We start from the raw sequence: 27,632 nt of genomic DNA, 5'->3' as shown, positions 1-27,632 counted from the left end.
CCTGTCTAACGCTGGCTCGCACCGGCGGCTGTGTTTAGCACAGATGACGCCACAGAGACAGAGGACATGGATAAAAGGTAATAACGGACAAAAGGAGACGGGGACGACCAAGTCGCCGCCGCACAGATGTCCTCCACTGACACACCATTGAACAGGGCAACTGACGTGGCCACACCCCTTGTGGAGTGTGCCCGAACAGCACCAGGCAGAGGACGACCCGCAGTCACGTAAGACTGGGCGATGCCCTCACAGATCCAATGGGAGAGACGCTGTTTCGACAACGGAGAACTCACCTTCCCTGGGCCGTGGCAAACCAACAACTGGGGGGTGGTGCGGACCGCAGCCGTGCGCTGGACGTAACACGTCAACGCACGCACAGGACACAACAAATGCAGGCGGGCCTCTTCCTCGCTCGCATGAGGTGGAGGATAGAAGGCTCCCAGCTCCAAATCCTGTGCTCTATAGGCGCCCCGGACAACCTTCGGAACGAAAGATGGATCCGTGCGCAACACAGCTTTGCTCCCATCACCCGTGATGAGAAAAACTGTCAACGCCCTCAGATCACCGACCCGCTTGCCCGACGTCAGAGCAAGGAGCAGCGCGGTCTTAATCGATAGCCACTTGAGAGATATCCGCTCCATTGGTTCGAACGGCGCTTTACATAGCGCATCCAGAACCAAGAGCAAATCTCAAGGCGGCGCCGCAGCCTTACGCACAGGGCGAAGACGGCGCCGTAGTTTTGGCGAACCCCTCATGGCATGCGGAAATAGCACACGCATACACCTTGATAGTGGATGCTGCCAAACCGCCACCATGATCCATCAGGTGCTGAAGGAATTCCAAAATCGCCTCGACCGAGCATGACTCGGGAGCGAAGTCCCTTTCCTCACACCAACGCGCAAAAGCAGCCCATTTGCCAGAGTAAACCAAGGCAGTGGAAGCCGCGCGCGCGCTCTGAATTGTACAGATCACGGCCGGAGAGAGTCCCCTATCAGACAATCTCCGCCGTTCAAGAGCCAGGCCACCAGCGGCCGTCCCAAGACCGGAGGTGCGCAAATTGAGCCCTCCGCCTGGGACAGAGCGTTCGGCCAATGAGGGATGTGCCACGGTTCTACAGTAGTCATGGCCATCACTTCTGCCTACCATCTCGCCCAGTGGCGGTCCGGCGCTATCAGTATTACCGATGCACCCTCTGACCACACCCTGGCCAACAATGGTAAAATCAGCCCCATCGGCGGGAAAGCATACAGCAGCGCCCGCGGCCAGGGGGCATGCGCGAACGCATCCACGCCCAGCGGAGGCTGGTCTTGCTGTTTCAGAGAGAACCAGAGGGGACACTTCGCGTTCTCTCTCGAAGCAAAGAGATCCACCCCTGCTCTGCCGAACCGGGTCCAGAGCTGAGTCACTATCTGAGGATGTAGGCTCCACTCGTCCGGGTGAGGCCCGCCCCGAGACATCAGGTCCGCCCCGACGTTCAGACGGCCGGCAATGTGCCGCGCTGTCAGTGACCGGAGATTGACATTAGCCCATCGCCACAGCGTTACCGCCAGACGGCGAAGCGCTGGCGAGCGGACTCCCCCTTGTCGGTTGATGTAAGCTACTGTGGTCTGGTTGTCTGACCGCACCAGCACATCGCGCCCCTGTACCAGGTGTACAAAGTGGCGCAATGCCAGTAGCACCGTCTCCAACTCCAGGAGGTTGATGTGGCGCCGTTCTCCGACGGCTCACAAACCACCTACGGCCTGGGACAGACATGTACCCCCCCAGCCGCTTAGAGACGCGTCTGTGAAGACAGCGACGTGAGCCGACACCCTGCCTATTGGAACACCGTGCGCTATTACGCGCCGGTCCCTCCAATAGTCGAGGTCTGCTGACAACGACCCCGGCATCCGCACAAGGCGCCGTCTGTGCCTCACAGGGTCCAGACGAAGCCGCGCTAACCATCTCTGCACGCACCTCATGTGAAGAAGGCCCAGTGACACTACCACATGGGCGGCTGCCAAGTAAGGAATAAAGCGGGAATAAAATCCCTCGTCCCTCTGGTCTGACGGGACCACAGTTACCGCTCCCTTCGCCATCAGTTCTGCAATCTCTGCTGACAGAGCGGCAGCCTGAGCGGGACGCGGTATCACTGTCTCCACTACGCCCATGAAGGGCGGTGGGGGGCAACAAAACTGAATGAGATACCCTTCCCGTAGAACACGCTGCAACCAGCTGTCCAGGAGACATCTCTCCTGCCAGACTGTGAAGCGGTTGGAAAGAGGTTGTGCCGGAGATCGCGGGAACAGATCGAGGAACCTGCCATAGTTCAATTTGGCCCTGACCGCCACCGGACAGCTGAGAAACTCTGCTGTCCTGGCCCAAGGCGGGCCACCCTCGAAAGGGAGATGAAAAATCCCCATTGGGAGTTCCATGTCCCTGAACAGCGCGAGGATGAATGGCATTCCTGTCAAGAAGCACTTCATTCACAAAAAGAGGAAGTGAGTCGACACCGTCCGCGTTGCTAACAAGCCGCCGTTGCTCATCCCATTGAGAGAAAACGGCGGAGTGTTGCAATGCGGGAAGCCCCGCCTTCTCATTTGCATGATCTGTCAAGGTGCCGTCTTTCGCAGACCGACTAGACGGGACATGAGAGGCGGGCAGTGATTTTGCGCCAACATCACACAAAGCGGCTAGGCGAAAACCATGCGACTGGTGCACGTTGTGAGATGAAGTGTGGATATCAGACACCATAGGCCTGCTCCTTTTAGCTAAAGGCCGAGCGTTGGTATCACACACACTGACGGAGCGACGCCTCGGCTGCTCATGAAAATAGCTAGCCGAGGCAGTAAACATGGAAGTATTCTCACTGACCGGTGAGCGTGAAAACTCTCTACCTGTCGAACACGCAGGGAGAGGCTCGAACGCTCGGCCCGAATGAACGAACGCCGTCTGGGGGTCTAGCGCATCTTTTTCGCCGCTAAACCCCGCCAGCGGTCGGTCCCGTGAAAACTCCGAACAGGGCAGTACAGCCATAGCACTTGGCCTGGGCGCACACATCCCCTCTGTTAAAAACCCAAACGGTCTGTTTAGAGCAGGGGCGGCGAGACCTGCCGTGGTCAAATCTGACTTTCTCACAGAGGACCCGGCGGCTCTAGCCGAATATATTACATTCGCTGAACCGGCGAGAGCTGCGCACATCACGTCTGCTCTCTTTGCAGGAAAAGACTCCGCGGCTCGAGTCGGGTTTTCAGCTGCGGCGAGACCTGCCATGGTCAATTCCGACTTTTTCACGGAAGACCCGGTGGCTCTAGCCGAATACATCACATCAGCTGAGCCGGCGAGCCCCGCGTGAGTCACGTCTGCTTTAGCAGGAAAAGTCTCCGCGGCTCGAGCCGGTCTTCCAGCTGCAGCGAGACCTGCCGTGGTCAATTCTGACTCAAGACCCAGCGGCTCTAGCCGAGAACATTACAGTAGCTGAAAACAGGAGGAGATGCGGACTGCACAATACAACCAGCTTGATAACGTTGCATCGTGTTTGCTTTATTCCTGAACAGGGAAACTTGCTCACCGCCGCTCTTAACAGAGCGTGGTGTGGGCACAACACAGTCACGCATCTCCACGCACCGTCAATAGGTGCGCCTCTTCCTACCCCAAGCCGGAGGCGGAGCGGAGCGAAGAAATGTGCCCGGAGCATCCTCTCCATGGGGTCCAGGAGGGCGCAGATCTCGCAGGCGGCGGACGGAGCCAGACCCGCTCTGGCGTGCTGCGGCCCCAGACAGCGGAAGCAGAGGTGGTGTCCCACGTCGCTGTAGCGGGAGCCGCAGACACAGAAACGATCCAGCGGATCAATCGGCGCCGGCAGGGGGTCATCTAAGGACGCCGCCAGCTCCGCTCGGGTCCGCTGAGTAGACATTCTTATCTTCTTTCAGTATCAATGCGAGCTGAAATTTTCGAAGGAGCAGATGTGCGGGCGTAGCCCGCTTATACAGTGGTGCACCGGACTTGGTTGGACACAGGTGCGTGTATGTTTTTTTCTTCAGTCAATGTAGCTAGCTGGGTTTCGCTAGCCAATAGGAGCTAGCCCTGTGGGGCGGAGCTCCACGAAATAGAACACCCTGTTACTCTCAATGCAATTTACCTATGAATGCGCTTCCTCGGCCCGCTCGTCCGAGTCTACAGACAAAACCGTTTAGTTACTCAAAGTAAAAACATCGTTGGAAAGATGAAAGCCTTTTCTTCGAGGTGGCTACAGTTTGTAGTCCCTCACCTTTTAAATGAAAGGCAAATTTGTACACTTAAATGTTTTATATCCACAGCGCATAGACTGTCTTCTTCTACCGGCGATTCGGCGCTCTCCACTTTGTTTAGTCTACTCACTGCTGCCGCCCATGTTGGGGATGATGCATTACATCTTAAATGGTGTTGTGAGACTCGCGTTGAGGTATCTGATTAGCGGGAGAACATTTACGCTGTTGTTAACTATGGCAAACGATCTTTTCAGAAAACATTTCGGGAAACATGTAACTGTTGCCTTATAAAATTGACAAATACAATCATAGGCACGTTGTTAGATGTGGTTGTATTGTATTCCCTTGCAATTAAAATCAGAGCTGAATTGTATTATTGGCATATGTTTTCTCATTCCACTATTAAATGGTTTGATATTCTGTAGTTTGTTGTTTTTTATTTGCTCTTGTACTAGTTGAATTGCAATTTACTGTAACTAATGTGATCCACTTAGCAATACTATCCTCGACATGTATGCATCTTGAAAACTGGGCGCGCTCATAATTTTGGCTCTATAATACTCGACTGAGAAAACATATGCCAATAATACAATTCAGCTCTGATTTTAATACGACTATATTCAAGATTATATCTATATACAAGAACAAATTTAGGCTACAAAAACATTGTAATGTCATCAATAAGGCAGACTGATGCATAGCTTAAAACTCAGAAGGGTCTGGTTTAATGAATCGCCCAGCGGCACGTATAACACTGACTCCCAAAATCAAACTCTCCCCTCCCTCTACAACCACAACCCGCACACACCAACACACAATAACATTATAAACACGGGTCGCTACAATATGATATGATCTTTTCTGATTATTGGTCAAGTGCAGTAGGCGTTCACTTCGTAGACTATCACGTTTCATGCAGCTCTCCATCTCTTGTTGACTGAAACTTCCTGTCGTTTCCATTCTGTGGATTTCTACAGTAGGTCTAACAGAACAATAAGAACAATAGAATTAGGGCCAAAGGTTCTATTTACAGCCCCGAAAAGCAAGCAAGGCTGAACCAAGTGATGTGTGTTTTATCTATCCTCTCCATAGCCTATAGTACCAGGGACAGCGATCTATGCTATAGCCTAAAAGTAGGCTATCTCCAACATGCCAAACCAGCAAAATATAAAGACAGGAAAAACAAACCAGCTAAATTATGTTTTACCTTTCCTCAGTAGTTGTAGCTTCCTTGTTGCTTGTTTGTTGAACTTCCTGAGTAAACGACCCTTCCAGTCTTTTCCCCAAAATCGTTTTCTAAGATCCATTTCAAAGGCGTTTCTACAGCGTTTTAATCACATCCCGTCTACAGTGTACTGAGAGGTTCAAATCTAACAAATAGGCTACATCTCTTGACAGATCAGATAACAAGCTTCAAATATTTAATTTATTTAAAGAAAGTGTCTCATTGCCATCTCGATGATACCTATCTATCACCAATATTTTTGTTGTTTTGGCTATTTTTCTATAACGTTAGTGTAACGTTACATTAAACCTACAGTAAACTGAGGGGGCCAAGCCTGACCAAGCCCCCTCGTATTGCCGGGCCGACAGGATCATGGCAGCAGTAGCCAGACGAAGGTACCATCATGCCAGAGAGAGCGCAAGAACGCGTTCATGGCTAGTTGCAATCATGGGCGCAAATTGCACACAGTTGGCAAATTGGTGGGCGTGTTTGCCTGGACATATCATTAGAGCAAAAGCTTTTGTGGATATTGTGCTAAACTGGAGCAGATTGTCATTGCAATCACTGTGCAAAATATCAAGCTATTAGCGGGAGCAAGAATGATGTTACATCAGAGAAAAACACTGCCCCCAAAGGACACTGCCTTGCTAGACAGCACTTACAGCAAACTACTAGAAAATGCAGAAAGTATTAGCCGTGCAACATATAATGGTGTTATTAACTAAAATGTTGCATGAATGGTGAGGGAGGCATTTGGTTTTGACAACTGATAAGTTGAAATGTTGCCTCCTTACCCATTAAGGCATTAAATATTGCCTTGTTTTGCAAGTGTTGCAAAAAATGAGAACATGGATTGTCATTTTGTATTTTCTGTGTTGCATTTAGCATTTGATCAGGGTACACGAAATGGTAGGCTATACTTATCATTTAATTGTGAATCGTTACTATCTCCACTCCACAAAAGCAGAGTAGAACTATCTCTATCTTTAGGAGGGAACTCTCTTGAGCTTGGACAGGCTGCTCAGAGGAGCCCAGAGCCCTCAGTCATGGACAGGCTGCTCAGAGGAGCCCAGAGCCCTCAGTCATGGGCAGCCCACCCAATCAGCTCATCTCAGACTGCACGGTCAGGACCAGTGACCCAATAAGCTCTCAGGAGGCTCGCAGCTGAGCAGCAGGAACAGGTGACCTGGGTGAACTGGTGGAGAGAGGAGAGGGAGGGTGGGAGGAGGGAGAGAGGGTGGGAGGAGGGAGAGAGGGAGGGAGATGGAGGGTGGGAGGAGGGAGAGAGGGTGGGAGGGAGGAGGGAGAGAGGGAGGGAGGAGGGAGAGAGAGAGAGAGATGGAGTGTGGGAGGAGGGAGAGAGGGTGGGAGGGAGGAGGGAGAGAGGGTGGGAGGTGGGAGAGAGGGAGGGAGGAGGGAGAGAGGGTGGGAGGGAGGAGGGAGGGAGGAGGGAGAGAGAGAGAGAGAGATGGAGTGTGGGAGGAGGGAGAGAGGGTGGGAGGGAGGAGGGAGAGAGGTGGGAGAGAGGGAGGGAGGAGGGAGAGAGGGAGAGAGATGGAGGGTGGGAGGAGGGAGAGAGGATGGGAGGGAGAGAGATGGAGGGTGGGAGGGAGAGAGAGATGGAGGGTGGGAGGGAGGGTGAGGGAGAGAGAGATGGAGGTGGGAGGGAGGGTGAGGGAGAGAGAGATGGAGGTGGGAGGGAGGGTGAGGGAGAGAGAGATGGAGGGTGGGAGGGAGGGTGAGGGAGAGAGAGATGGAGGGTGGGAGGGAGGGTGAGGGAGAGAGAGATGGAGGGTGGGAGGGAGGGTGAGGGAGAGAGAGAGGGAGGGTGGGAGGGAGGGTGAGGGAGAGAGAGATGGAGGGTGGGAGGGAGGGTGAGGGAGAGAGAGATGGAGGTGGGAGGGAGAGAGAGATGGAGGGTGGGAGGGAGGGTGAGGGAGAGAGAGATGGAGGGTGGGAGGGAGGGTGAGGGAGAGAGAGATGGAGGGTGGGAGGGAGGGTGAGGGAGAGAGAGATGGAGGGTGGGAGGGAGGGTGAGGGAGAGAGAGATGGAGGTGGGAGGGAGGGTGAGGGAGAGAGAGATGGAGGGTGGGAGGGAGGGTGAGGGAGAGAGAGATGGAGGGTGGGAGGGAGGGTGAGGGAGAGAGAGATGGAGGGTGGGAGGGAGGGTGAGGGAGAGAGAGAGGGAGGGAGGGTGAGGGAGGGTGAGGGAGAGAGAGATGGAGGTGGGAGGGAGGCTGGGAGAGGGGAGAGGGAGGGAGAGAGGGAGAAAGGGAGGGAGAGAAGGAGAAAGGAGAGGGAGGGAGACACACTCACGCTGGTTCTGAAGTGGGAGGTGTAGAGCTCCGGGTGGTTCTCGTACTCCAGGGGGTCGTAGACGCCGTCACTCTTCCTCATCAGGTGATGGTGGCGACTCAGGACGGTGGCGTAGACTCTGGACAGATCTGACGCAGGACAGAGACTCTATTACACACCACGGCTTGGACGCGTCAACTCAACACACACACACGGACACAATGATGCATTTACATATTAGGACATTTTACATGACTTCACTCTGGAGAAGAGTTTTACCTCCATTTCGAGAGACCTCTTTTAGCTCATGAGGCTCCACAAATTCACAAGGCAGCTCATTAATGATATCCTGTGCACCCTGAGACAAAGGAAGAGTTTTCATCAGGACCTGTTTCTTACAATAATTCTCTTATAGTTTACAGCAATCAACCCGCCCAAAACCTAGCTCAATTTGTATTCAACTAATTGGTACTTTTTTTTAGATCACACAGGCCAACTCACATTGGAGACATTGCCTGTGCCTGTGAAGACAAACGTCACTGGGCCGATGGACTTAGGCATGAGGCCCATGGAGATCTCATACCCACAATCCCTCACTGCCTGGATGGCCTGGCTCACGTTCCTGTAGTTGTGGGCCATGCCGATGTGCTACGGATGCCAGGAAACAGGAAATGAGGTCAGAATGTGAAATGTCAAGGGAGGGTAGGTTTGTCGAAATGTCTCTCACCATGAAAGGGGTGTGGTGGCCAAGCGCCAGGTAGCGAAGCCCCAGGCCATGCAGGATGTTGATCATTCCTGGGGGAGAGGGGATGAAGTTACACAGTATGACTTTCCATTGACTGTGATGTTAAAATGAGTAGCCTTTATAACTGTTACCTACAACTCCAATATCAAAGTCTAGTGTTTTCTAGGTTTTTCAAAGCAGAAGCTGACCTGCGACCCCGGCCCACTGCCCAAACGCCACGATGCGATACCCGTTTGTGTCCACCATCTTCTCATAGTCGATGAGCCGCACTTCCTACAAAGAGCAGAATGACCATGACCAAAGCACAAGAGGTAACAAAACTCCATTCAACCTTACATAAACCAAAACAAGCCTTGTGTTTAGACGACGAGATATAATCACTGTAAAAGACTACAGCAAGAAGTCTTCTAAGGAAGTCTGATAATCCATTGCTTTCCCTCCAGAAATAAGCAATATAGTGAATAATAGTGGCAAATGCTAAGAGACATCTGTGGTTCAATGTCTGAGTGTATGACCACAGGTCAGTCTGCTACGGTGACAGTGGGCCGTCCGGCACCTTCTTGAGCAGGTCGTCCAGCATGCCCATGTTGGCCTCCTGGGCCTTGATGGTGTGGGAGAAGAAGGCGTAGGTCTTCCTGGGGTAGACCTTGGCTTCTGGAGGCCTCTTCACGCCGATGATGACTGAGGCCTCTGAGATGTCTTCCTGAATGACAGCCCCGGCTTTTTCATAATACTGGAACATCGACACACACACACACACACACACACACACACACACGCACACACACACACACACAGCGTTTCCGCTGGTAAGGTTTTGCTGTGGCGCACCGCCACGGCAAGATTCTTGCCGCCACACCAAACATTTGATACAAAAAACAATAATACAAGTTAGGCTATACTGTATATATAAAAGTCTTAAATTAAACATCTTAAACTTTCTAAATATTTCTGCCTAAATGCGCTTTCAAAACCACTGTCATGCCAACATTAGGACTATTTATTTTCAATAAAGAGCCTTTAGGCCGCGCGCTCTGTGCCGCTCCATGCTGCTCCTTTCTGAGGTGATCGGAAGACTCGGCGCGTGAAGGGATTTTTTCTTCAGTGACGGGCATGAGGTTCCAATGAAAGATAGGTTTGGGCCAACACTGGTGCTGGCACCTAGGCCTACACCTCAAAATGCCTAGCCTACTGTCTAAAATACATTTATGTTAGTAATCTAAGTGCCGTTAGAGCTACAGTTAGACGTACCGACAGCTCCTGCCCATCTCAAGCACGTTGGTAAAGCCTTTGGTTTTATAATTCCCTGATGACAACTAGCGGATCCTATAACCTTGTATATCAATACAATTTTCCAGATGGGCATATGACGATTTTTGAAGAGGAAGAGAGAGGAGAATGATCAGACCAGTCAGGTAGGCTAGGTTATTGAAGAGGAAGAGAGAGGAGAATGATGAGACCAGTCAGGTAGGCTAGGTTATTGAAGAGGAAGAGAGAGGAGAATGATGAGACCAGTCAGGTAGGCTAGGTTATTGAAGAGGAAGAGAGAGGAGAATGATGAGACCAGTCAGGTAGGCTAGGTTATTGAAGAGGAAGAGAGAGGAGAATGATGAGACCAGTCAGGTAGGCTAGGTTATTGAAGAGGAAGGGAGAGGAGAATGATGAGACCAGTCAGGTAGGCTAGGTTATTGAAGAGGAAGAGAGAGGAGAATGATGAGACCAGTCAGGTAGGCTAGGTTATTGAAGAGGAAGAGAGAGGAGAATGATGAGACCAGTCAGGTAGGCTAGGTTATTGAAGAGGAAGAGAGAGGAGAATGATGAGACCAGTCAGGTAGGCTAGGTTATTGAAGAGGAAGAGAGAGGAGAATGATGAGACCAGTCAGGTAGGCTAGGTTATTGCCGGCTAGCCATGATTCACATCGGGGGATTAAGGAACAAGGCAAGCTACCTGTAGTAGGCTAACAGTTTTGCCCGCTTCCCAGGGACCAGTAAACTCTGTTCGGGCAAGAGGAAGAAGCCTCATGCAGTTGTCTGATCGGACAAGTAAAAAATTAATATGATAAATTGGCCTTGTGTTGCTAACGTTACGTAACGTCTGAAACATCTGAAAATACAGTTAGAGCCGAAGCGGAGCTGCTCCATTTGAGCTACGCGCTGCTGTCTGTCTGTCTGTCTGTCTGTCTGTCTGTCTGTCTGTCTGTCCGTCAGTCAGCCCTTCAAGCGAGCGTTGTCAAGGAGACATACACCACAAGCGCGAGGAGGTTCTTTTGTGCAAGTCAGGCGCAGCGCTGCCTGATGGATTGTGCAACAGTCTTTCTGGCTGGCTGAACTAACACTAGCTTGCGTTCATGTTCCTCCAGCCACCTAAAAAGTGCCAATCAAAATAACAGAAAAAGCAACAAATTATTTAGGCATGTTTAAAGACTAGCTTACCTTTAAAAAAAATCTACAGCTGCTGTTATAATGGTAACCTACAATACATCTGATTAAAATATGTCTATATACCATATGATTTATTAAAGTCGCACTGAAATGAAAAAAGCATTCTGTCCCATTTTGGGTCACATAATTGGTCATAGTGTTCACCTATTCAACGATGTGTGGCAAAAAAATTACTAAATTCTACTTTTGTTGTAATCTTATATCAAAGTATATAATTTCTTACTTCCTGGAAAACGGTAGGTCACGTGCAATGACAACAGGTACCTTAGATTTTAGGCCAATAATCTCACGACATCCATCCGTCAATCAACGCTGTCCTTCTATCGAATCTGTCTAAAGTTCTTAAAGCCTCTGGAAACTCAAATCCACAAAAGTCTTCTAACTATGTAATTTAGTGTATTATGTACATAATAAACAACATGTAAAAGTATTAGCAATTACTTTCTATCAAAATTTGAAATATTCTCATTTAAGTTTTTGTAACATTCCTGACAGTGGGTTTGAAATGGGCGTTGTTTAATTAGTTTAATGTGACGTCATTATATCCGAGATCCAATCATTAAAAAATGCACGTTAGTAAGTCCTACCTCCCCGCTAAATCTGCCTCGTCAACAGCAAATTTGCAGTTAGCTAACATATTTGATCCAGCCCAGTATCTTTGTCTATTTTTATCTATCCATCTAAGGTATCTATTTTTATCTATCCTCTATCTCCCCACCCTGTGCACCATCATGATTGTTTGTGCTGTCCCTGGGTGCTCATCGGTGAGATGACAAGTCACTCTTTAGTTTTCCAACTGTGTTGGATTTAGAGAAACAGTGGACCGTGTTTTTGGTGAGCCGTGGTGGAGCAGTCTGGAAACATACCTTCATATGCTGCGCTCATTCATTAAATTCTGCCAGAAAGCCATGGGTTTTGCAGAACGGCTATGTCTCTCTTAGTACTCTCTCTCCCTTCACTTCAGCCTCTCCCCGATGCCCAGAGCCTAGAGATCGATCATGCTAATACTTGCTAATGATAAAGTTTAAGTAAATGTTCCACATTTATTGTTAACCTCACCTTTTTCTAAAGAAATCTAACATTGTTAGCTTGCCAACTCAGTGCTTTGTAGCTGCTTAGCAGCCTAATAATGTTAGCGCTAGCTAGTATGGTTAGGACTAGCTGTGACTAACTAATTCTACTAATGGATAGAAAAGCATTTTGGAACTCACCATTCCGTGATCGATTAAAATGAATTATTTGGAGATGGCAGGGCTTCTACTGTATTTCTGTATCCTTGAGTATCTGACGGCTCAAACATAAACGGCTGGACCTTTAGTTGCTGTGCATAGTGCGTTGCTAGTTTTGATGAGATTGTTTGTCATTGACGGATCAAAATGTCAATCAAATCCTGATCTGACGCGCCCACACATTCCTGAGAAATGGTCTAGAGAGCGAAATGAGCCGTTTTTGAACACTTTTTTCGAAGGGTTGTGAACGTTTATTTTAACTCAGATTTTTGTGGATGCTTAAAGAGACACTAACATTTGATATCATATATGCATTTTTACTATTTCAAGCCAAGTTTCCAGAGGCTTTAAAACCCGTCCACTTGTCAATGTTCCGATCAAATTCCTCTAAACATATGTCCCAACCTCATAGCTTGTTTGCGTCGGAAATACGTCAAACTACGGAAGTTAGATGATCTCAAATGTCCGTCTCAGTGTGACTAAGTGCCTGTGTGGGTTTACTGTTTTATCCCGTCCAGTTACATGTCATTAATTACATTTAAGCTCTAGGACTTTACCAGTCTTACGAGATAAGTTAGGCCATCTTTATAGGCCTACTCTTCAGTTAATTGTTTTTTTTAGGCAGAGGCAGGGATTGTGGTAGGAGAGGACAGGACTGTGGCACAGGCACAGAGTGGAGGCACTTGTGAGAGAGAAGAGGAGAGAGGGGTTGTTGAGAGGAGCGCAAGAGAGGAGAGAGGAGAAGGAAGGGGACAGGTAGGGCTGTAACGATTATGAATTTTGCTTAACGATTAATTGTCAGAAAAATATTCGCGATTATTACAATAATTGTCAGAGTTGTTGACTGGGGGGGGGGGGGGGGGTGCTCGCATCACACCACTAGGACCCCTTGCCGATCTGGCACCCTAGGCGGCCGCCTACTTCGCCTATGCCACGGGCCGGCCCTGGCACTGATGCTCATGTCCGCATGATTTGAGTGAGAGTGTGTTTGAGAGAGAGAGAGAGAAAGAGAGAAAGACAGACAGACAGACACAGAGGGAGTAAGTGAGTGAGTGAGTGAGTGAGTGAGTGAGTGAGTGAGTGAGTGAGTGAGTGAGTGAGTGAGTGAGTGAGTGAGTGAGTGAGTGAGTGAGTGAGGGTGGGTGGGTTCCGGGTTCTGACTCATTTTTAGCCTAATAACACAAGTACTCAGCCTATGAAGTAAACCTGTGGTTTAAAACCACGCCTCTTTAATATCATGAATGTTAACATTTACATAGAACATATATCCTCCTCAATAAAAAAAAGCATTGAAAAATTAAAATGTGGAGTATACAAATACCACATGAAGTGGACAATGCGTCAGTGCTTCTTTACTTCTTTAATACAGTGTCTCTTGTCATTATTTGCTATGAACGTTTAGGACAAGTGCCAACAAGTTGAAGAATTCCATTGAACTGGGTTGCTACCATATTAACTCTGCAACATATTTGTATTTTATAAAAAATAAAAATAAAAGAATTTTTATTTTTGTAAATTTTTTTCATAACCGCGGTTACAAAAAACAATCGCGGTCAGAAAAAATAATCGCGGTTTGACGATTATGTAATAATCGTTACAGCCCTAGGGACAGGAGAGAGGAACAAGGGAGGAAGAAGGGCGGTCTCCGATCCCCCGCTTTGGGTTTGAAATCAGACTTTTTTTTCACACACCACCACAACAAGAGGTCAGTTCCACAAGAAACACTGCGCGCGCGCGCGCACGCACACACACACACACACACACACACACACACACACACACACACACACACACACAGAGAAAGGTTATTAAATCTGATTGGACAATCAACACATTCTACAACATCAATAACTTGACCGATGTTAGGAGCAATGTTGACCACTGCTAGGGGCAACACTGTTCCGCTGTCGTTATCGAGCTAATGTGAAGCAAAATCACTGGCGAAATAAACCGTGTTGTGTCATTGGTTAGTAGGATGTAATACGCGGGATAAGCCGGTCAGTGTGGAGAGCCCAACAGTATGTTGGGAGCCCTGAGGCGAACTAGCCACACGCTATCCAGATAACAGATCTGATGTCTACCTACATTGTTAAGAGGTAAGCAACTCCAGGAAGTACAGTATACTTTGCATATTATATCCACAATGCTCACTACATTCCAGACTTCCAGGTGTAGGTCAAAGGTCACCAAGCTATAGAAACCCAGAGGGATGCATGTGTTCTTATTAGTGCTCTGGATCACATCTCTGGTTGAACAGCGTGAGCAGCAGCTGGCCAGCTCACCTTCTCCTGAATGGCTCTCCTGTTGGACGGCTGGACCAGCACCTTGTGCCCGGCGTTGGTGATCTCCTTGACGTGGCGCGGCGCCAGGGGCGCACGTCTCTCCCACACGTTAATATCCTCTCTCCGGATGGCCATGACGCTCTTCTGGCGCTCACAGCGCCTCTGACCACTCAGACCGTTCCGGGTCCGGCCACCGTGCAGTCTGAGGAGGCGCAACATGGCTGGGGTTCCCTGCTTTGGACAAACCAGTGAGCTGCCAACGACTACAGAACCCACAGGAAGAGAGCCCTGGTAGGGTGAAACTGGATGGACACCACACACTATGTCCAATGACAAATACAAAAGCTTAGTTTTGGCTAAATGATGAGAAGGGGATAGTTGCACAACAGAAGTTTGCAATGGGAGAGTTGCACAACAGCAAGTCAGAGAACCTTATAGTAGTAGTAAGGTGTAACTCGGTTTAACCCTAATAGCTACCAAAAATTAAAAGCATAGTAATTTCATGTACAAGTCTTCATAAGAAGAATTTCAACATAATTGACTGCAAAAAACATTTGACAATCAACCATAGTAGGTAGGAGACTGCGACACCAAGACTACTGTCACATTGGCACAGGGCCTAATGCAAGTGTGTCATTGAGCTGGGTGCACTTGAGCAACACACAATATAGGATAATTCCTGTTCATTTGAGGATGGTTCTTAAATGTTGATTAATCTACTCGAATGCGTGTCCCTTTCTCCGTAAAGTGAGTCCTGCTTGTTCTGCTGAGTGAAGCATGTCCAGACCTCGGCTAGGTTAGGCTACTGGGTCGGTAGAGTCACACAGCTCGTCATGCTTTAGTTTCCAGGACATGAAGCTAAACTATCTAACTAGCACCGTGTGGGAGTTAGGGAGGTGTTATACGAGGCATGCTCGGGTAACTGGCACAATAAGCATGACATCCTGACCCACCTTGTATCAATAAAGTAAATCTAGTCTAAACTCCGGAGAAGCATGCAGCGGTCTGGTGTCGCAGAGGAGATATGAGACTCACTCGACCTGCGGGATTCACAGATCTGACAAACATCGGCTCCTGCCTCGACTGTGTTGAGTCCCGTCTGGGCTGAGGCGGGTTGGGTTACCGGTCAGTGGATCTGCGCAGCCGCGGGACGTCGCAGAGGGATGTGCGCGAAGGACGGGGTCATATGAGGTCACAGACCGGCTCCACCAATCACGGCCCAGCGCGCAGGATCCGCCTGACGCAGCGTCGCACGTTGATGACCAGCGAGTAAATGTGGGTCTTAAGGAAGTTTTGTAAAGCCAGATAAATATAACCAGAATAGCCTCCAACTGGCAGGTGGTTGAGTGAAGCGAACAGCAGGTGAATGTTTACTATTTTCGGTTCCATGCAGTTGGAAACCCTGCTACATGTAGACATACTGTCATTATGATCGACAATCTAGCAAATGTTCATATGCGTAGGCCGACTGTTACATCTTTAGGACAGACACCCCCCCCCGACTGTCACATCTTTAGGACAGACACCCCCCCGACTGTCACATCTTTAGGACAGACACCCCCCCGACTGTCACATCTTTAGGACAGACACCCCCTCGACTGTCACATCTTTAGGACAGACACCCCCCCGACTGTCACATCTTTAGGACAGACACCCCCCCGACTGTCACATCTTTAGGACAGACACCCCCCCGACTGTCACATCTTTAGGACAGACACCCCCCCCGACTGTCACATCTTTAGGACAGACACCCCCCCGACTGTCACATCTTTAGGACAGACACCCCCCCGACTGTCACATCTTTAGGACAGACACCCCCCCCCGACTGTCACATCTTTAGGACAGACACCCCCCCGACTGTCACATCTTTAGGACAGACACCCCCTCCATATTCGTTGTTGAAAGCACAACGCTGAGAAATTAGCTCATAATATTAATCTGAACAAGCGAATAAAGACTGGATCGCCCCATACGAACAGCCTATTTTATGGTTTATGTTTATAAAGTCCTGGGTGACATAGTCTATAGGCTAACACATTCATTTTGGGAGAAATCCACAAATGAAATTGTGTCAATGTGTGAGTTCGATCACAAGACAAAGTGAAATTTCGTTCAACATAGTTTCCTGCCTCCATGAATTATTTCGCATCACTGCTTTGCTATCTGCAAATGTTTATGCAGCCTGTCCAACTACCGTGGGCTTAGAAAGATCCCCATCCACAAGAGGGGGCCGTTTATACACATGGCCTCCCCTGTCTGCCCTTTACCAAGGTACACATCCAGCAGGCCTATGTTCAAAAGCATTATTAGGGTTCATAAACATGTGAGAATATTGTAGACAGCAACTAGAAATCCGTGTACTTTTTTATTTGCCTTTTGGCGTTTCATTTGATGAAAACGCCTATTTTAGTTTTGTTAATTGTGTTCATTATTTTCATTAGGCTAATGCAGATCTAGGCCTACTGATAATGATAAAACGATTAATTTTACAACTAATCAACTTCATAATAGGCTAACAACAATGCAATTGTTATAATATTGTTATTGTTGTTAATAACAGCAACAACCACAATATAATCTTCCTCATCGTTTGGGTTAGTTGATGCGGTCCTCTCTCCCCCAGGCTCGGGGCTGAGGGGCTATCCTTTTACCACCCCGAGCCTGGGTGAGGGGTCACCCGGACTATATATCCGGGTCACCTCCAGGAGACACTTCACCGATTCGTCATCCACAACCGTCAGGCCACGCATTCCGCTGGGTGTCCGATATACCAGACAGTCCTGGGTGACGCGGTCTGAGGTTTGCTCCTCGGCGCCGCCCAGGAGGCCCAGCCCCATCTGCGCATTGATGAGCGGAAGCGTCACACAATGTAATAGCCCAATTATCAATAATAATAATGATGATTATGGCAACAACAACAATAATAATAAACGCGATTTTACAAATGTTTATTGTTTATTCTTGATAACCCTATAGTCTTCGATGAAAGCATGTGTCTGGACAAGAGATTGTCGGCAAATATTCGCATATTTTCACAATAATTGTCAAATGATGTCGTTTTATCAAGGATAGGCATCATATAAAATAGGACGGGTTTACCACAGGCATCACAAGGAGGGTTTTATGTAGTTTACTAGTCTTCCATTATTTTAAGTTATACATAACAGTTATCCTACTATTTCAAATAAATAGGCCTATCATAAAACATTTTACAGTCATCCTGAGATTGAAATAAAACAAGAAAATAGTGATATTAGGATGTAAAGTTCGATTAAAATGTTAACTTCTCCATAATATAGCCTATCTTTCCGCATGTTTCTCCAGATCCGTTGAGAGCCATATCAACTTTGCGTAAAAATGTATTCGTCATAATTTTAGCGCCGAACTTAGTGGGGTTCTCCACTTGTGCCCAGACTGGCAGGGGATCGTGCTCCCGAAGGATCGTGGAGCTTCCGAATGTGCTTTTTCAAGTCAAAGTTCCGGCAGAATCCTTTGCCGCAGGTCGGACATGTGAAGGGCTTCTTGTCATTGTGGGTGTGCATGTGGAACGTGAGGTTGTACACTTGGTGGAAGGCCTTGTTGCATATGTTGCACTTGAACTGTTTCTCACCGCTGTGTGTCAGTTTATGGTTTTTGTAGTTACCTTGACGATGGAAAATAAAATGGATGTTAATTTCATGTATATCAAATCCCTTTAGACATGCGTAGAACATGGCTATTTGTACTAAATTATCATTAGGCCTATGTGTATTTAATCCCATATTCATGTAGCCAAGATTAGCCTATGTTATAATCTCATAATAGCCCTCCTCTGGTTTTCAGCATTTTACCAGTCCAATTTTGCCAGAATAACAGCCCTATATCTCTGCCCAAATATAGCCTAGCAATAACAACCATTTTAAAAACACGTGTATCCTAACGAATTAAAAACAGTTATACCCTAAAAGCCATATTCGCCAAAGCGGATGAGATGAAAATGGCCTACTGATTTCACTCACCCTTTTGATGAAATCCTTTCCCACAGAACTCGCACACGAATGGTTTGTAGCCAGCATGGATCCGCGTGTGTGTATTGAGAGTTGAACTTCGATTAAAAGCCTTTCCACACTGGTTGCACTTGTGAGGTTTTTCCTGTGAACCAAACAGGGGAAATAAATTTAATAGTAATAACATGATCATCGGTAGTCAGCTGTATTGCTTGGTTCTCAATTGTGGAATTACGTTTTTGGGGAGGCAAATCACTTTTCAAGGCCTAAATTAAAGGTAGGCTAAATAAGGTAAGCAATTAAATTAAATGTTATCATAGTTGAATTTCATTAAGTTAATATTCGATTTAATTGTACAACTAACACCAATGAATACGGCTTGAATGTGATGCAAATATTTTGCATTTGTATCATTTTACCTGAGTATGAATAATTTTATGGCGACAAAGCGTGCTGGCCTGACGAAAACCCTTCCCGCATACTTTGCAGACAAACGGTCTTGCGCCGGTGTGAACAGGCATATGGCGCGTTAAATTGTAGTGGGCATTGAAAACCTGTGAAAACAAGATCGTGTATTATATTATGGAAAACTTAACCAAATGCATATAGTCCAATCAGTATAACCATGATACATAGAAATGTCAGTCGCATACCTTCCCGCAGACCTCGCAGGTGAATACTTTGGGTTTCCCATTTGGACAACTACTGCTCAATTTGGAGGAGCCCCTGAAGAGTTTTTCATGCGTGCATGACAGAATCTGTGCACTGTCCTTCATGTAATGGTGCAGCTGAGTTTGAGATAGGTCTTTGATCGCCACTCCGGTGGGGTACCTGTCCACGCAGCTGGACACTTTGTTTTTCTCTGCAAGAAAAGCTTTGTGTCGCGCGTGCTGGAGCGGGTTGAGGAAGTAGGAGGCCGCGGGCATGTAGGAGGCCGGCGGGGGGTTCAGGTAGCAAACCGCCCCCATGGCGTGGAAAGAGGACTGGTTCACCACCCGAGGTCGGACGAGTTTGTATTGTCCGACCGACGGGTTCAAATCTTGTTGTTCTGCTGTATAATTCAAACCAATGCCCATCAATTCATTTGAATTATATGTGGAAGCGTCAAAATGATTTGCATCTAATCCATGTATATTGAGTTTGTGACCCGACTCGTATGGCAGTGGCACAAAGGGTATCATGCATTGGAGTGAGGATGGGCTCATGTTGAGCGTCTGCTTTGGCTCCGCTTTACCCACGGGAGCGTGGTGGAACAAGTTGGGGAAAGGTATCGACTTTGGTTCAGGCGTCCTGGCCATAATCCGCTCGATCGAAAAAGCGAGAGGCTTAGTTGAGGTGATCATGTTGCCGCCAGCAGTCAAGTTTTCAGAAGCCGAGGGGGAGCCGAATATTCCCGCTGAGTGGTAGAGCGCACTGTCCATGACTTTCAAAACAACACCCTTTGGAGAGCCGACGTCGGTGCTCCTTTTGTAGATACCTTGATTCCTCCTCCTCACTGGTCCATGTAGATACCTTGATTCCTCCTCCTCACTGGTCCAGCAGAAAGGACATCACTCTGCGCTCTGGGTGGACAATCAGCCCGTAGCCTGTCTGTCTAGCGGGAGGCTCAATAAGGCGTGTTGAGTCAATAACGCAGCCAAGACCTCGCCAATCGTTATCGTCCAGGAAGAAAAAGCTAAGTAGATAATTGCTCAATTCTCTTCTATCAATTCTCAATTTGCCGCCGTGCAGCACTGCTATATGGGTGCGCGTCTCACCCGCGTTGCGAAGGGGGTGTCCTTGAGGAGGCAAGATTCTTGTTCAACTGCAAAGAATTTGGCAAATCCGACGTCCCCTTGTGGCTTCCCACGACATCATTTTGCATCGCTCTGTTGGGTCAGTGAATTCAACATTTGACACATCATAATTTAACCTTTACGCTCCTTTTACGCACGGCCTTATATTCTGGAGGGGTTCACGGTGTCAGATGATGAAGTAGCCTACAAACTGACCATAGGCTAAGAGCAACTAAGTCATTATCATACATTATCTTTGAGAGCAATAAAGGCCAGTGTATCACTTTTACGCACCGAGTCTTCAGGCTATATGGGCTGGATTATATTTTAGTGTAGGCCTACGATAGTATTACTGAATTAAAGATCAGTAGGCTAATAACATTCAAATAAAATAAACTGCTGAATATTTCGTTTATTTAAGTCTGATCTAGGCAAAAGGTGTATTGCCAAGGCTTTTTCGATAGATAAAAAAGTTCTATGTAACTGTATTCATTTCAGGTAATCTGACTGCAGACAGAGGCCTACTTAGAGAGACTCGAGCAGAAACACGCGGGGGGCAGCGGGAACTGAACGCACTTGTGAACGCGGGACGGAAGAGATCCAAAGGTTCCAGAGGATTTGACTCAGCGGTGTGAGGAGAGGATATGTATCCGAGCAACAGCTCCTCTATAGCGAATAACCAGCCTTTAAAACGGCTCCTCCCTGCTCAGGGCCAAACTCTCACCACCCGAACGAACTTATAAACTGGATGATTTCAAGAAGGATTTTTCCCCAGTAAGTCCCTGATATTCATCACGGTAAATATGCGCGTCAGAAAAATAATATTGGTTTTCATGCCTTAGAATAGCTCGTCACTCCGATACATTTCAATGGTTAATTGCATTTGGGAAAATAGTATTGCAGCCTTTTTTATAAATATTATGATGTTAAATCAAATAAAGCCAAACACATTATTATTATTATTATTACTACTATTATTATTAGCTATTGTTATTATTATTGTTATTATTATAGGTATCATTAGGCCTATACTAGCCTACTAATTGACTACTAGTACTGCTATGACTAATAATACCATAGTTATAGGCAGTAATAATAATAAGAAGAAGTAGAAGAAAAAGAAAAGATCAATAATATTATATTAACGAGATCGATAATATTAGTATTAACATGAGTAGTCATTAGGCCTATTTCCTCAGGTTGGTCGTTAAAAGCTCGCCAGTCCGTGTCAAATATCCTTTAATCGCCAACTTTCTAGGCAAACCCAGCGGGGTGTCTTGATGCACTGCTCGAATTTCATTCAGTCAAACATTTTCTTCGTGAAGGAAAGCACCCGTAGGACTACTGTTGGCGGTCATTAATATATTCATAAGGATTTAGACATAAACATCTTTCAAAATAATTGTAAATCATTTGACTGACATTTAAATCTGGCGTAATTACACAAAGTCCGGATATAGGCCAGTAATCCCTCTGTTTTCTTTTCAGCAGACTGTTGATCCTCCTCAACTCTGGGGCTAAGAACGACGAGACACTGAAATATCACTGCTCGGGTCATGATTATGTCTGATATCACTGCTCTCATAGAGCGGGTCATGATTATGTCTGATATCACTGCTCTCATAGAGCGGGTCATGATTATGTCTGATATCACTGCTCTCATAGAGCGGGTCATGATTATGTCTGATATCACTCTCTCATAGAGCGGGTCATGATTATGTCTGATATCACTCTCTCATAGAGCGGGTCATGATTATGTCTGATATCACTCTCTCATAGAGCGGGTCATGATTATGTCTGATATCACTCTCTCATAGAGCGGGTCATGATTATGTCTGATATCACTCTCTCATAGAGCGGGTCATGATTATGTCTGATATCACTCTCTCATAGAGCGGGTCATGATTATGTCTGATATCACTGCTCTCATAGAGCGGGTCATGATTATGTCTGAAAAGTTATTCCGACTATGGACCGCATCTGGCCACAGGCAGTTCAGCAGAACCTTCATAGTCTATGTTTTCTTAGCCTGATGGAAAAATAATAATAATAATAATAAAAATAATAATAATAATAATATTGGCCGGGTTTCCCGATAAAGAACCTTCTTAAGGAATCCTTCTTAAGCTTCCCTGTGCATGGGAGTTAAGAAGTAGGCTACTTTGGAGTTAAGTGCTTCTTAACTCGTTCGGGAAACCCGGCCAATAATAATAATAATTATAATAATAATAACAATAATAATAATAACAACAACAACAACATATGTCATAATATAGCCTAGCATAAATAATACTGCCCGGGTTTCCGGAACGCGTAAAGGAGCACTTAACTCCAATGTACTTCTTAACTCCCATGCACAGGGTTGCTTAAGAAGGGTTCCTTAAGAAGGTTCTTTATCGGGAAACCCCGCCACTATAAAGAATAATACCAATAGTAGCCTACATATTGTAGAACAATATTATATTATAAATAATCCTAGGATACATACAAAAATTATTCTAAGGAAAATAATAGGCCTTTTCATGATATTAGTTGAAATGTATGAATTGAATTAGGCTGCGCTCACAAGCTCAACTCAACAGAATACGCATGAACACAATACACAGACCAGAGAGAATTCCAGGACATTTCTTAAAATCCCGTAGGCTAGTAGGACCGCCCAATGCGGCCAGACATTCAAGTCTTTAGGACTCAACTTAAACGAAGAAAAAATATAGACATAGGCCTAGTCTACTAGCCTACTGTTAAATGTGTTTGACTAGGCCTACTACCATGGCAGCATAAACAATCTAGCTGCACACTTACAGGAAATATAATAATGAAAACATACATTTTTAAGTGTGCATAGGACGGAGAAGGTACACGGGACGCGGACTATGAATTTAAATTAGCTACAATGTCAGCAAATAATGCGGACCGCATGAAGATGTGTCCAGATTGGACAGGGATGGAAGACGCTGACGGACCATCACAGTATCACAGATCGGAGCAGCGGAGCTTTCTTGATGCTCACTTTTGCTCACTAGTTTTTTTGCGACTCAAAGGTTTATAAAAAATAATATTTTGTAAGACAAAGCAACAGTGCTTTGGTCTTTGGGAACCACGCTACCTCACTATCTAATAAGCAACACACGGCCAGTACCACACGGCTTCCTGCTGAGAATCTCCCCATACAGAGACTAGGCTACCCACGGCCGTGGTCTAACGGCACCTTTCCATTTGAAACACGCATTGTGGGCTACATAGTCTGGGGCCATTAAATCACAGAAGTGTTTTTAAATGTCGTTGGTGAGAAATTACTTAAATTGGCAGACTATCAATTTTCAGGAATGTCATATGCTGAAGTGACCTTCACCCAAACCAGACGCATACTACAGCTGTTTTATTACACCGTAGACCGTTGTTTTTTTTTTTCTCACATAGAACTAATTGCCTAAAACCGTATACCGGTACATTATAATTAAAAGGCGATGGTTGCAGTAATCCTTCATAAAGATGTATGTAACTTGAGTGTGTATGTGAGAATGCCATGGAATTAATGTCTACATAAATCTAAGCAATAAACGACAAACGTGTACCGATTGCTTTAAAAACACTTTAATTCTCACAATTAGAACATAGCTAATTTTGACAGACAATATAAATATATCATATATTTTTGACCATTAGCTTTGTCTTTGAACTCCACTGACGCACATTCATTGAAGTATAACAAGTGTAGCATATTCAAAACGTCAACTCAGATTCCAAACATGATGTATACCTTAACAGCCTATTGAACAGTTTTGAATTTAGCAATCATGTACAATTCTTGTGAACAATAACAGATTCAAGCATACGACACAATTCAGTGACAATGTAGCACTTAAGACGTCGTGTTCTCATGTTCTATCAAGGAGGGATTACTGAATATTGGCTGTTTCTTTATATCTTTGTAGAGAAAATATTCCAGAATATAAATTTTCTCTGAAAATATGTTTATTTGGCAAATTCTCAAACCTGTACCCATGGACAATCAGAAGAGCACAATACATCAGACTTTTTAAATATGTATTTTCTTGGTGTACATCACCATTGAAATAAACTGTACAGTCTAACAAACATCTGATATTGATGATGCTTATAGCAGTAGCGCTACACCGTGACATCACACCAGCGTGGGGGTGGGGGTGGGGGGGATGACATCACTCCAGCATGGCTGGGGGGGTGGGGGGGGTGACGACAACCAGGGGTGTTTTCATTGTGTGTGTGTGTGTGTGTGTGTGTGTGTTCTCTACTCTCTCTTTCTCTCTGTCAGACACATACACACAATCTACACAAATGCAGACACAAATTTGCGACAAACACAAATTTGCGCACCCACACACACACACACACACACATTCTCCACCCTTTCCAATTCTATGTGCGCGCACACACACACACACACACACACACACACACACACACACACATTCTCCACCCTTTCCAATTCTATGTGCGCGCACACACACACACACACACACACACACACACACATTCTCCACCCTTTCCAATTCTATGTGCACACACACACCACGTGTTCTGTTGTAAGGGCCGACACGGTGGCGAAGGTGAGCTCCCCTCAGCCCTCGTCCTCATCGCTGTCCCTCATGGTGATGCCCTGGAGGCCGTCCCTGGCCCGCACCGCCACCGTGGCCTCCTCCACCGCCAGCCGGCTGGACACCGCCTCGTAGCTCTGGCTGCTCAGCGTCACGTCCAGCACACCCTGCAGACGGAAGTCCCGGTACATCTTCTGCTGGCAGAGAGCAGAGAGGACATGAGAGGACATGAGAGGAGCGCGGAAGAGAGGAGTGAGGAGAAGAGAGGAGTGAGGAGAAGAGAGGAGTGAGGAGAAGAGAGGAGTGAGGAGAAGAGAGGAGAGTGGAAGAGAGGAGAGAGAGGAGTGAGGAGAAGAGAGGAGAGTGGAAGAGAGGAGAGAGAGGAGTGAGGAGAAGAGAGGAGAGTGGAAGAGAGGAGAGAGAGGAGTGTGGAGGAGAGAGAGGAACATGGAGAAGGGAAGTGACCGTGAACGGATGCCGGGACAGATTTCTTCTTCTTCGTCGTTGGCTGGGTCGTCCTCTCCCCCCAGGCTTGGGCCGAGGGGCTATACTTTTACTGCCCCGAGCCTGGGTGAGGGGTCACCCGAGACAGACTGGTAATAGACTGGTAATAGACTGGTAATAGCCGGCCTTTCATGGTTTGTACAAAGGCAGCGGGAGTGAGACTCAAGGCCACTGAGACACTCTTGGTCAGCTGATGTCCTGTGTTTGCTGTGCGTCAGCCTGGCTGAGCAGACCCTGGCCTCAGCTTCATTCACAAATGCATAACCAACTCCAAGCACTCAAAAATCTGATCTAAGAATGCTTTATGTACACTACTAGAAACTCCACACACAACTACTGAGCTGGTTAAAGGAGAAGGCTTTTTTGACAACCTGGACCTTATTCACGGCATATTATAAGACGTTTGACTCACAGAGATAACTTTGGTGTAATTCGGAGGCATGTAGAAGAAATTTAAAATCCAACATGAGCCAAGTATATCCATGTAATGGCGGCGGACGGGGCACTGAGAATGCAGCTTCTAAAAAATGTCTTCTGCCGCGAAACGGTTGTTTTGATCAATCTATTTTTATGAATCGCTAGTTGTGCTTACATAGAGCGAGGGCTTGTTGTGGTTTTAACATGCCTCTGTAACATGATCTTTAGAAACGAAATAAAGCTTCCCTACTTGCTCCAGCACGCATGCGCACAGCGCGCAAACTGGCTATTCTCCGTCTGTAGGCTTCACTCACGGCTCACATTCTCTACGCTACGATCGGCTTCCATCATATTCTAAGTAATCTTCTATATCCTCAAAATCTGATAAATATTCAACCATATTGCACACAATATTCCAGGCACCAACAAGCCGATCGTAGTGTAGAGGTCCCGTAGGGAGGTGTTCCAGGCGTGTCCGGCTGGGAGGATGGCCTGCATGGGTGCAGATGGATGATCTCCATTTTGGGGGGGACACAATCAGTTGTGATTTTCTGTGCGTGGCAGGCAAGCCGCACAGCTAGAATAGCAAATGTCCAGTAAATGTCCCCTTTTCCCTTTGTCCCGTTGTTGACCTGCAGTACTATGTTGCTACCACAAGAGGCAGTGGTCCCAGAACCTGCAGTTCTATGTTGCTACCACAAGAGCATTCACCGTTTTCGGCCACAGGAGGGCAGCAACAGGCTTAGAAAGACAGTGTCCGAAATACCTGCTACCTGCTATATAGCAGGCGAGAAGTAGCATGCTATATAGTACCTACTACTCCAAGAAAACGATATAGTAGGCGAGAAAAATGTAGCAAGCTACTCGAGTCAGGTGACGGGAATGCGTGGGTTACGTCATTACGCTGAGGCGAAAAGGCGTTCAGTTACCCAGACCTCGAACCTGTGGTTAGTTTATATTCTGGTTATATTCTGTGAAATATATCGTTTCAAAAAATTATTTCTTTATCCAGGCATCTTAGTTTTAACAGTTTCATTATAGCGGAGCAGGTCATATTTGCTCGTATGTGGAATTTATTCTGTTCACAAGTTCGCGATCGTACAGCCAGGCTACAGAGCTCCAGAAACCGTAGCCGTAGCAGAGGACTCTGGGCCGGCCACAATGTGATGGAGCTCGGCTTGGCAAGTTGTGAACAGAATAAATACAACATACCAGCAAATATAACCTGCTCCGCTATAATAAAACTGTTAAAACTAAGATGCCTGGATAAAGAAAGAATTTTTATAAACGATATTTCACGGAATCGTGATTTGATGGCAGGTACTTAACAATGCTAATGCACTGCTTACTGGCGTCGGCCATGACAGCTGTCCTGAAAATTTCGCTGAACAGTGACGTAACATCCGGAATAGCATGCTCTGGACTCTGCTACGTTTCAATCAAAATTACTTGCAAAAAGGCATTTGTTTACTGACTACTGCGAGAGCACCAGCCGATGGCCACGTTCCAGTGGCTGAGAGAAAGTGGAGAGAGATCAGGTTTTATTTTATAAAGTTCCCCGCCCACAGTGTCATTGCAGCAGAGCAGGGAGGGGGTCTAGTAGGCTAGAGATGGAATGTGGAGTTGGAAAATATATTTGTTCAATTTCAATCATTTAGGCTATTTAGATTTGAGGGGGGACTCTGCACCCATGGCCACGGGGTAGACCCAGGACCAGGTAGACCCAGGACCAGGTAGACCCAGGACCAGGTAGACCCAGGACCAGGTAGACCCAGGACCAGGTAGACCCAGGACCAGGTGGACCCAGGACCAGGTAGACCCAGGACCAGGTAGACCCAGGACCAGGTAGACCCAGGACCAGGTGGACCCAGGACCAGGTAGACCCAGGACCAGGTAGACCCAGGACCAGGTAGACCCAGGACC

The 27,632-nt window shown here is 46.9% G+C and overlaps 3 protein-coding genes across 4 annotated transcripts in view; all 3 read right to left on the bottom strand.

Annotated features, from left to right (window-relative positions):
• The window catches only part of aass (aminoadipate-semialdehyde synthase), a 67,845-nt gene extending 52,326 nt beyond the window's left edge, over window positions 1–15,519 (bottom strand). Inside the window, exons 1-8 of one of the 2 annotated variants that reach the window (XM_084452730.1) lie at window positions 15,401–15,519; window positions 14,448–14,710; window positions 9,051–9,227; window positions 8,683–8,767; window positions 8,477–8,544; window positions 8,251–8,397; window positions 8,029–8,107; window positions 7,771–7,898 (exon numbers count right to left, since the gene is read on the bottom strand). In XM_084452730.1, the coding sequence (XP_084308856.1) occupies window positions 7,771–7,898; window positions 8,029–8,107; window positions 8,251–8,397; window positions 8,477–8,544; window positions 8,683–8,767; window positions 9,051–9,227; window positions 14,448–14,666 (903 nt within the window). In that variant the 5' untranslated portion in view covers window positions 14,667–14,710; window positions 15,401–15,519. The remainder of the gene's footprint in view (window positions 1–7,770; window positions 7,899–8,028; window positions 8,108–8,250; window positions 8,398–8,476; window positions 8,545–8,682; window positions 8,768–9,050; window positions 9,228–14,447; window positions 14,711–15,400) is intronic. The other variant, XM_084452731.1, reaches the window with a different exon arrangement.
• Window positions 15,520–17,833: 2,314 nt separating this feature from the next.
• fezf1 (FEZ family zinc finger 1) lies at window positions 17,834–19,854 on the bottom strand (the record flags this gene model as incomplete). The annotated part of the gene is made up of 4 exons (XM_084452850.1): window positions 17,834–18,090; window positions 18,446–18,578; window positions 18,853–18,987; window positions 19,087–19,854. The coding sequence occupies 4 exons, from the start codon at window positions 19,852–19,854 to the stop codon at window positions 17,834–17,836; spliced, it is 1,293 nt and encodes a 430-aa protein (XP_084308976.1).
• Window positions 19,855–23,889: 4,035 nt separating this feature from the next.
• The window catches only part of cadps2 (Ca++-dependent secretion activator 2), a 404,172-nt gene continuing 400,429 nt past the window's right edge, over window positions 23,890–27,632 (bottom strand). The window contains exon 28 of the mRNA XM_084453028.1: window positions 23,890–24,982. Within this exon, the coding sequence (XP_084309154.1) occupies window positions 24,812–24,982 (171 nt within the window). The 3' untranslated portion in view covers window positions 23,890–24,811. The remainder of the gene's footprint in view (window positions 24,983–27,632) is intronic.

This window comes from Borostomias antarcticus (genome assembly GCF_949987555.1).
Source record: "Borostomias antarcticus genome assembly, chromosome: 18".
Lineage (NCBI taxonomy): Eukaryota > Metazoa > Chordata > Actinopteri > Stomiiformes > Stomiidae > Borostomias > Borostomias antarcticus.
The sequence above is the reverse complement of the archived record's forward strand: the minus strand, read 5'-3'. Positions and strand labels throughout refer to the sequence as shown.